General features: G+C 48.7%; 1 protein-coding gene across 2 annotated transcripts in view; it reads right to left on the bottom strand.

The window, feature by feature from the left end:
- Positions 1-10,978, bottom strand: part of LOC130385828 (vacuole membrane protein 1-like) — a 61,643-nt gene that overhangs the window by 46,691 nt on the left and 3,974 nt on the right. For both annotated transcript variants that reach the window (XM_056594544.1, XM_056594545.1), the window contains exons 4-6: positions 10,545-10,689; positions 8,977-9,067; positions 6,237-6,347 (exon numbers count right to left, since the gene is read on the bottom strand). In XM_056594544.1, the coding sequence (XP_056450519.1) occupies positions 6,237-6,347; positions 8,977-9,067; positions 10,545-10,689 (347 nt within the window). The remainder of the gene's footprint in view (positions 1-6,236; positions 6,348-8,976; positions 9,068-10,544; positions 10,690-10,978) is intronic.

Raw genomic sequence — 10,978 nt, 5'->3', positions numbered from 1 at the left:
AAGGCTAACGTGCCAATGGATAACGTGCTAACGGGTAACGGGCTGTGGCGACAAGCTAGGATATCGTATATAGGCAAGGGGGGGGGGGGGGGGGGGTGAGTTAGATTGATCTGCTGGGTTATTCCATAAGTCTTCATCATCATGAGCCATTGTGGCTTGTGTGTGTGTGTGTGTGTGTGTGTGTGTGTGTGTGTGTGTGTGTGTGTGTGTACACGCGCGCGCGCGTACACACACACACACACACACACACACACACACACACACACACACACACACACACACACACACACCCCAACCACCACCACTAGACTGCCTTCCAAGTGTTGTACTCAAATACTTTGGTGTTTTATGACATGGTTTTATCGAATTTCCCAATTATCCTAATAGTCATATCAAATATTGGCGTGAATAGATTCTAAATTTTCCCTGCAAACCAGCGAAATGAAACAGAGCAGTAGAAGGACGACCGAAATCAAAGGTTTCAAAATGATTTCAATAATATTCTATCTTTATTATTTGGCCAGCCACCTGTCTAAGAACTCGACATCTACAGCCCGTGTGTCTAAGCTCCAGATCCCTAAGCCAAATATCTGTAGTTTGGTGTGTGTGTGTGTGTGCGCCATTGTGCATGTACGTGTGTGTGCCAGTGTGAAATATGTGTGTCAGTGTGTAATATGTGTGTGTCCGTATGTTTAATATGTGTCTGCGTGTGTGTGCGTTTAATACGTGTGTGTGTGTGTGTGTGTGTGTGTGTGTGTGTGTGTGTGTGTGTGTGTGTGTGTGTGTGTGTGTGTGTGTGTGTGTGTGTGTGTGTGTGTGTGTGTGTGTGTGTGTGTGCTAGTGTGCAACATGTTTTTCTCAGCGTGTGATACATGAGCCAATGTGTTGTATCGATATGAGTATCTATGTGTCTGTGTGTGTGCGTTCGTGTTATATGCGGGTAGCGTGTATATGCACGTGCGAATACATGCGTCTGATTCACCCCCTGCTCGTCTATCAGTTGTGTGGGTGATACTGGGTCAGAGAGATGGCCACCATGAGTCACCCAACGTCAGCTGCCTTTCCCACACAGAGCCGACCCTTCACCTGCACACACACGAGAGGAATGTGGGGGGCCGCGAGAGTCGTGACTCACACACACTCACGTCAGAAAAACCACCACCACACCCACTTAGCCACCCTACCCCCTGACCAAAACTCATTCCGCCCTCTGTGTGTGTGTGTGTGTGTGTGTGTGTGTGTGTGTGTGTGTGTGTGTGTGTGTGTGTGTGTGTGTGTGTGTGTGTGTGTGTGTGTGTGTGTGTGTGTGCGTGCGTGCGTGCGTGTGTGTCCCATGTTCCATAAGCGGAGCGAGGACGCCTATGTCCGTGTGTCTGCGTGGCGGGAACATGAGTCACCTGACCAGGCCGCGGGCTCGGGTTCCGTTGGGGCCCTTCTTATTTTTTCGAGAACGCCTGAAAGCGAGTCTTGACTCAGCGCCGGGGCCCCGTAACGGATCCCCCCGGGCTGTGTGTCGCGGCGCGCGGCGCTAGCTAACACACAAACTCGAGCCATTCATTTTTAACTACATCTAGTGTGTCAGAGTGTTCATATCACTAGGGGGGGGGTGGGGGGGGGTGGATCCAATGGGCCCGGCTACTGAACGGGTCGCATCGGTTTACAGGCGTATCGTCATGACGATACATCGTCGGTTTCGGTACTACGCGGCCTTGAGGTGGACCGTAGGTAGCGCAGCTGGACTGGAGAGAGAGAAAGAGGGACGAGAGAGAGAGAGAGACGGACAGACAGACGGATGGACGGACGGACGGACAGAAAGAGGAAATGTCCTAGTTTGGGCATCAATAGGGGAGGAAGATGAAGAAGAAAAAAGCCACAAAGGGTTTGCTTCCTTTGGCAAGACAACGAGTGGCACAATTGCCTTCATTCACCAGCCTCCCCCCCCCCCCCCCCCCCCCGCCCCCTCTCCCCTCCATCTCATTCATTCTCTTCCTCAAAAGGTTGGAACCACGGGTCTAGCCCGACGACTCGTGACTGACACGTCAACCCCCAAACTTAGTCAACGACGAATGCCAGAGGGGTGTATAAAAAGAAAGGCCTTGCATTCTTTCAAATCCGTGTGTGTGTGTGTGTGTGTGTGTGTGTGTGTGTGTGTGTGTGTGTGTGTGTGTGTGTGTGTGTGTGTGTGTGTGTGTGTGTGTGTGTGTGTGTGTGTGTGTGTGTGTGTGTGTGTGTGTGTGTGTGTGTGTTCATTTCTGCATGCGCGTGTTGTCTTTTGAATATTCACAACCAATCACCATACCTCAGTCTGCCAAGATGGGTGAGTCTGTGTCTGTTGTGAGCCCCTTGGTCCAAGCATGAGAACCCCCCATGCTAAATGTTAGACCTCTGACTAGCTCCTATTCACACACACACAACGCTAACATATGACAAGTATGAGAATTTTCCAGTCCCAGACCTTCTAGACTACGATCCCAGAACAACTAGGATCCTAGACCTGCTAGGCCTTCAGCAACATCTAGACTTGGACCCTAGACCTGCAAGACAACCAGGAACCTCTAGACTAGGATCCTAGACCTGTCAGGCTACCAGGGACCTCTAGACTAGGATCCTAGACCTGTCAGGCTACCAGGAACCTCTAGACTAGGATCCTAGACCTGTCAGGCTACCATGGACCTCTAGACTAGGATCCTAGACCTGTCAGGCTACCATGGACCTCTAGACTAGGGTCCTAGACCTGTCAGGCTACCAGGAACCTCTAGACTAAGATCCTAGACCTGCTAGGCCACCATGAACCTCTAAACTAGGATCCTAGACAGGCTAGGCCACCAGGAACCTCCAGACTAGGATCCTAGACCGGCTGGACTGTGATCTTGGACCCGCTAGGCTCTCCCAGCGATAGCAGCCTGGCGCTAATTAAGGCTGTTGCCGCTTGTAATTGCCAACAGCCAAAAAGTTAATTTTAGGGGGTTTGCTGGAGAAAATCTGTATATTCTACACAAACCTCCTCTGGAACCTGTAATTTAGACATCCTAAAAAGAGGCTCAATATAGACGGTTGCCGAACAGGCCTTTATTTAGATGAGCCGCTGGTTCTTTTTCTCCACATATTTGGAAGACAAGTGGTAGTAAATTGCCGATCGTAAAGGTCCATAATTTACTACCTTTTTTTTTTTTTTTTTTAAATATCGCACACAGCTCTGTATTCTCCTCGCCCATATCCTACGGTGACAAGAGTGAGACAACACATGTGCCCCGCTTTTCCTCACATTTATTAACACTGCTGGAGACACATGTTTGGGGAGTGGCAGACGGAACGACAGACAGGCCGTCAGACAGACAGGCAGTCGGACAGACAGACAAGCCAAACCGAAAGAGAGGCTTCTCTGGTTGCTTTCTGAGTAAACAGCAAAGCTGTTAGGGGCCGTAGCCGTGAGTGAGTCCTGATCCTTTGTTGCTGTTGAATTAACGTCAACGGCAACCATTTTCGAGTGTGCCCGTAGTGACTCAACTGCCATTACGTGAGGTAATTAATGGTGGTGACTCAGGTGAGCTCTTGTATTTATGATGTTTCCCCGGAATCTGGGAGCAACGCGCATCTCTCTTAGAAAATGTACTGATTTCCAAAGGATTACTATGGTCACATATCTCTTCCCATTCCAACTCATAAATCTTCCCTGGCACGAGTGCAGAAGGTATGATCAGTGCATCATACTCATTGTATATAGGCACTGTCAATGTGTGCTTCCTTGCAACTGTGTGTGTGTGTGTGTGTGTGTGTGTGTGTGTGTGTGTGTGTGTGTGTGTGTGTGTGTGTGTGTGTGTGTGTGTGTGTGTGTGTGTGTGTGTGTGTGTGTGTGTGTGTGTGTGTGTGTGCAAGCACATGCAGTATGTTATCAGAACCATGGCTGTAATCCGACCTCTCAAGTGTTCCAACATGATTTCATTGTTTTCAAGAACTGTATTGTGTCACCCAATATGCCACCTTGCCTGCTGCTTCACCAGAACAGCTGGCTTAAACACACAGGAGATATGCCAGGAAGTGACAACCCCCCCACCCCCCCTAAAGGAGCTGGGGTTTTGTCTTCCAATAAACGGCCTATGTTGGCACAACTAACAACGATTGAGACAACACAGCAGCAATTGCCCTCGCCGGTGAACAGGACCGTCAGCAATTCTCATTGGTGGTCGCACGGAGACGGTCGCGTCTCGGATGCCTCTCCAACGCCCTCTAGTGTTAGGCTAGGGTATCTGCAGTTTAAACACTTTTTAACACACAAACTAACTTATGTAAAATTATTAGAAATACAACGAGAAAGGTCGAATTCAAAAGTCAAACATGCTTCCTCGGTGATAGGCACGCAGTATGAACTGTGTTGAATTGATGGCCGTGTTCGAAAAGGTTAACCTGTTCCCTCGTTCGCTAATGCCTGATCTCTTTATAGAGAACAATTTAAGGAACAAGCAAGTGAGCTACCATTACGGGAGATCAGACACGTATCTGCCTGTTTATGCGCCTAACACATAGGCTACGTCATGTCGATAGATTTCGAGTGCATACTTTGCGTCCGAATTCCCCCTAGGCTATTCCCGCCCACCTAATAAGTTATCGTAGTAATATTGTCTCCTAAGTATAGTGCAAACCATAGATGTTAGAGAATAAGGAAAAACGTCAACCGATTCAAACATGGACTTAACAAGGGTTCAAGAAATGTCATATGAAGCATGCGTCAAGTGTGTCATGTGATGTGAAGCCTGCTTTTCTCTGATTCGTCCATGTTTGCACATCCATGGACCTGGAGTCACTGGTGTTCGTTGAGAATGTAGTATGTTGTACGAGCGATTCTAAAATAGCAACTCATTTGCTAATAACACACTACAAAGCCTATGTTGTTTTAAAAACACCGATTTTACTCGCAATTATCAATGATGATCCGTTTGGTTATATTGCCGCCCTTCAAACCTAGACCACTGGCGCCATCTAGTGGTGTCTAATGTATAATGTCTTAAATATAAAAATAAAACCGGTGATAGGAAAGAAATTAGGCAACATATCTAGATTTCGATGGTTTGTATGTTAATCAAAAATCAAAGTGTATACTTTGTCTTAGTATAATGACTATTGAGCATTTATCATCAACCAGTGTGATTCATCTCGTCGCGTTGGATGCAGACATGAGGCGGACCAGTGGGAGTAGACCTCCCCTCCCCTCTGGAATCACAGCAGCGCCAGCCATGCGAGAAACGCACTTCATGAACCCATTGACACAACGACCCGCAGTACTGAGAGAACACCCTAGATGGCGCCATTCTACCATAAAACCTGCACAAAAAAAAGGAAGAAGCTAATGTGGACTGAAAAACACTTCTCGTATTACATTTCGGGAGCATGGAGTTTGTTTTCCAAAACACCGCGTAGAGGACATGCACTCAACACTTTCCAAGACCGTTCCACTGGGCAAAGAAGCACCACAACGGCCTAGAGGTTGACTGTGGACAGCAGGCAGATGGACGTTCTAAATAAGAACTGAAAGAGCGCTAAAGACAACCAGATGTGTCTGCGCTCGACGGTACAGCGTATTGGTAGGAAAACCGTCTGTCCACTCGGAGAGACGCTGGACGCGCAAATAGACAGGGGTGGGAGGGGGGGGGGGAGCCATGAGGAGTGACAGAGTTCAGAAGTGGGAAGTAAACAAACAGCATGGATTCAGCCAGGGCACGGGAAGAATAGAAAGGGAAAGCGCGAATGGAGAGGGGGGGATTTATATTCTCATGTGCACTCAATCAGAGGGGTCATTGAGTGCGCTTGTTCCCGGACTGACTGTCAAAACAGTGCGTGCGCGCAGCTCCTATTAACCACGGAGAATTTAACAACGCCCCTAGTTTTACCATATAGACGCACGCGCAGCGTGGCACCTAGGCGCGCGCTCTCGCACGCACAAAGACTCACGCGTAAACACAACGTTTCTTTTCTTTTTCGTATCTTAATGAATGCCTTAGTGGTGAGAAAAGCACTCACTCACACATACACACCCACACACACAAACTACACGGAGCGGGCACACCACGCGCTACACGCACTTGCGCGGCGGCAGCGCGCGCGGTGTGGAAGAGAACTCAATTCCATCTGCGTCACAGAACAAGCGTGGACAGGTTTATTCAGGCCAAGAGGGCTATAATACAACACGCGAGTGAAGGACCGACACGGACACATGTTGGTGGGAATCAATAAGTTCTTACCAGGTAGAGCAGGAAGGTGTGTAGGCCGGTGCCCAGGCCGACGGAGGACAGGATCCCCAGCCCGAGCCAGTACGCGCAGCATAGGACCGTCTTCTCGACGCGACGCACGGACTAGAGGTGTGGAGGGAGGAGGGGTTGGCAGAGAGAGGGGGGGGGGGGACAGTGTGTGAGCCTCATGCCACACACACATGGACCTCCCGAGTGAGAGCAATACAAGATGAGAGGAGTAGGACAAGGAGGGGAGGGAGGGGGGAAGAAGGGGGAGTAAGGGGGGTAGGGTGTGTGTGGGGGGGGGGGGGGGGGGGGGGGGGGGGGGGCAAGGGTCAGAGAGAGAGAAAGGAGGAGAGAGTGAAACTGAGTGAAATGGAAAAAAACCGAGGGGGACCATAAAGGGTGGGAAAGAGCATGCAAGTGGTGAGAGATTCAGAGAAAGAGAAAGAGAGAGAGAGAGAGAGAGAGAGAGAGAGAGAGAGAGAGAGAGAGAGAGAGAGAGAGAGAGAGAAACAGCGAGATGCAGAAAGGAGAGTTTATTGTTGGAGGAGCTTGCAGGATACGATGGTATACAGAGCAGTGGGAGTGTTCTCAGCACTCTGAGCGAGGAACTAGGATCACTGCTCTCCTCCTCCGCGGCAGCAGCCAGCTCTTACTATAGGCAACTTTCAACAGCCCCCCACAACAATCATATACAAGTAGTCCCCCCCCCTCTCCTCCCTAATCTGCTGTCACTCTGTGAACCCCTCTCCTCTCCCAGCCCTCCCCTCCACCTCCACAAACCCACGCAGCTTTTCTACTGGGGAAACGTATGGATTGCACAGATTACGGGAAGCACGTTGGGGGGGAAGGGCTGAGAGGGGGAGGGGTCTATGTTATTGGCAGCGGACACCACTTCCCAGTAAAAGCGGCACATCGTAAAAATATACAAAACCCTGAAGTCTATCATCGCCTGCAGGAGGCTGTGTGGGGGGAGAGGTGTGTGTGCTTGTGGGTGTGTTTGTGTGGGTGTATTTGTGTGGTGGTGAGAAGCTGCTTGCTAGTGCCAAGAATCCCAATGTGTACAGTGGGCGGGAGCCTCTCTCCCGTCACCCACCAATCGAGTGATCCCAAGGTAACGTGGGCGGCGACTCTCTCTGTCCCCTCAACCAATGGCTGGAGAGAGGCACCGTCCCCCCCGTACGCTCGGACCCTGGGCTCTAGTGCCTACTGATTGTGCCTCACGGGCACTGAGAACCGGTTATTGGGCAACACCTCTGCACTGGACTGTTAACTCGGAAAGGATGGGAAGGGGGGGGGGTTTGCGGAACTCGTTTTTGACTCGCCGGTGGGTAAACAATGGATCATAAAAAGGGACGAAGACTAAGAAGGCAATCACACGCAACATGATTCCCATGCAGATTTAAGTGGGATTTGATTTCAAGTATGCGGGCGTGAATGGATTCATGCTCTGACGTGCCCCTTTCAGAAAGACGCGAAGAGAACGTTGTTGAATATCAAAGTTTCCCCTCAGGTCAGTTAAAAAGACGTTCAAGTGAATCTTATAAAACAGGCATGGGAGGGGGAGAGAGAGGGAAAGAAGGAGGCCAACTTTTGTTTGCGTCCGCACAGGGGCCAAGATGCACTCGTAAGATGAAATGTCTCCAAAATGACGGCTCAATTCTATCAGGGGCCTTAATTTGGGACCTCCGCTGTCCAGCATTGAATGCTGATTGGTGGGCAGGCCCCAGGGAGGCCCCTGCATGAAAAATACTGACAAAAACAAGTAGGGCCCTGAGGGATATAAGAGACCTTTCACTATCCACTAAAGTGCAGGATCAAATGTGCAATTCAACACACAATCCCTGTAAGACGCATGCACATGCTCAACACACCCATCTCAACAGAACACGCTCTGTTCGGATTAAGCCATGGCGTGACGGATCTTAATTCTGCTATTAATGGCTAATACTGGGATTCATCCTTTTACAAAACCGGTCTTCGGCCGTTTTTGTATTCCCGGTGTTATCTTATGAATTCATTCATATCCCTTTTCTTTCTCTGAAAACAAAGGTTTATTCTTTTGTTGAGTTGCTTGCGTACCCCCTTAGAGGGCTCACAGTGCAGACCTTTGAGACTGTAAACAGCTGTTTTCTGGGAAAAACCTCATAGCTGCAACGGGTGTTTCTGAGGCTGTGTTTATCGAGGCCAAATACCTTGATAAGCAACTATTCAGGAGAAAGTTACAAGCTGAGGAAGACTGATGTGGTGAGGAGACAGACTTGGTGGAAAGGCAAACATAACTCCAGGTTACAAAGTGAACGTGCGTCACATTTGATATCGTTGACGTTTGTATACTCATATGTCCATTAAATCTTGGCAACGTGTATCTTGTTCTCTCCATCCATCCATCAATCTGTCTGATTGTCTGTATCCATCTATCTCTGTCTCTGTCTTTCTGTCTGTATCCATCTATCTATGTATCTGTCTGTCTGTCTTTGTGTATCCATCTATTTCTATCTGGCTGTATCCATCTATCTCCGTCTGTGTGTCTCTCTGTCTGTCTGTATCCATATATCTCTGTCCGTCAGTCTGTATCCATCCAACTCTGTCTGTCTGTCTGTCTATCTGTCCATCTATCTCTGTCTATCTGTCTGTCTTTATCCATCTAGCTCTGTCTCTCTGTCTGTCTGTCTCTCCGTCTTTGTGTCTTTGTGTCTGTCTGTGTGCCCCCCCCCCCCTCTGTGTGTTAATAGTCCATGTTGTGTACCTGTTGGTGGGAGCCCTCCACATGGTAGGCGATGAAGAGCAGGAGGAGCAGCAGTAGAACGCCACACACATAGCGTCTTCGCTTCCAGAGGCTGATCCGCGGCCCGGCCAGTTGAGAGAGAGAGAGAGAGAGAGAGAGAGAGAGAGAGAGAGAGAGAGAGAGAGAGAGAGAGAGAGAGAGAGAGAGAGAATGATGGAGGTGTGATGGGAAACAGCAGGTCAATCCACCGGGGTAGATGATGAAGAGGAGGCAGAAAGAGGGTGGAAGAAGAGTATGAGAAAGATACAGTGAGAGAAGGGGGAACTAGAAGTTGATATAAGTGTGAAGTCCGGGGGATGTATTTATATAAATGAGTGTCCAGTCTCTGACAAACAGAGATCTTATGCTCCTAAAGCCTCAGCCTCTGTGTTTGTTTTAAAACGGTTTGTTTTAGTTTTACGTTTTTTGAGAGCTCATCTATCTTTATTTATACGTGTGCAGAGTTCAGTGGTTACAGACCGTTTGGATTTAACCACTATCTACTCTGTGTGGTTTACTTTACAGGGCACATTTGTTGACATGACTTTGTCCATGACGGTTCTCGCAGTGTGCACCTCAGTCAGGAACTCACAGGGTCATACGTAGACATACTTAGAAGCTGCATGTAAAAACAACACAAAAGAAACCACAGAAACATATCTACACTACTGCAATGCACTGAATGAACCTATAGCCAGTCTCTCTCTCTCTCTCTCTCTCTCTCTCTCTCTCTCTCTCTCTGTGTCTCTCGCCCTCTCTCTCTCCCCCTCTCCCTCTCCCCCTCTCTCTCCCCTCGCTCTGCTCCACCCCCTCTTCAGCTCGTAGTGCTCAGGGTTCACCACATCCTCTTGTCGTTTGGAGATAAACACGTTGTCCCCGTGCAGAAGCACAACAGCACAGGGTACAGGCTGACCTTATCCAGGCCGCTGCTGTCAACACGCACTGTGACGGATGATGAGTGTAAAACAAACAGGGTGGGCTCACAACGTTTATTTACTTTTTGTCACAGAAAGACATTTCGGGTTATTTGGTCATTGATTGTTTGCGTGGGTGCGTGCGTGCAAGCGTGCGTGCGTGCGTTTGAGCAGAACTAACACCATTTTAGTTAGGGACAAATATTGTATTTATTGAGAAAGCTCCTGATAATGTTTGTCTAGTGTTTGGATACCATACCATCAACATCCTGTATCTGATTCCCATCTACTGCAGATCTTGGGGACGCAGCACTTCTTTGTATTCAATATTAATTGTTGAATGTAACGCATGCCAAATATACAAGTAAAATGTAATGTCTGGTAGTTCCAGACATCCGGCATGTTATTGTTTTATGTATAAACATTGAAATGGAAGACAGGAAGACGCATTTTACCTTCAAGATAACAGCAACGATTATCATGAACAATGTCAATGACAAATGAAAACAATTAGGTAGTGTTTTTCCAGGTTTTCAACGCATTTGAAGGAAATGTGAATGTGTATTTTTTCTTTTTCTGAGAAGTGAACATGCCAGCAACAGAAGGAGCGGGGGAGAAGAGAGGTCGGGGACTCACCTCAGAGTGAAGTCACTCAGAGAGTGCAGCAGCTCCAGAGAGAAGTAGTGCAGTGTCAGGAGAGGCTTCCTCCACAGAACCAGGCGCTCCGGCTCCTCCATCCGACTCTGCCTCCATCCAGGCTCGTCCGGAGAGATCCCCGCGTCTGTACCCGCAAGCACACACATGTACATACATACGCACACACACACACACACACGCACGCACACACACACAGACAAACGCACACACACACACACATGCACAGACAAACGAACACACGCGCACACGACACACAAAGACTTGCACGACACAGACAAACACACACACACAAATGCACGCACACACATGTATACAAACAAACACAGACAAACACATTACATGGAATTGAATTTATCGTAGTATTTTCATAATCCCATTATACAACAGCCCCACGATTCAAGGTTTGGAACACG

The sequence above is a fragment of the Gadus chalcogrammus genome, chromosome 7 (genome assembly GCF_026213295.1).
Source record: "Gadus chalcogrammus isolate NIFS_2021 chromosome 7, NIFS_Gcha_1.0, whole genome shotgun sequence".
NCBI classification, from domain to species: domain Eukaryota; kingdom Metazoa; phylum Chordata; class Actinopteri; order Gadiformes; family Gadidae; genus Gadus; species Gadus chalcogrammus.
Note: the sequence above shows the minus strand (reverse complement) of the source record. Positions and strands in the feature narration are given on the sequence as shown.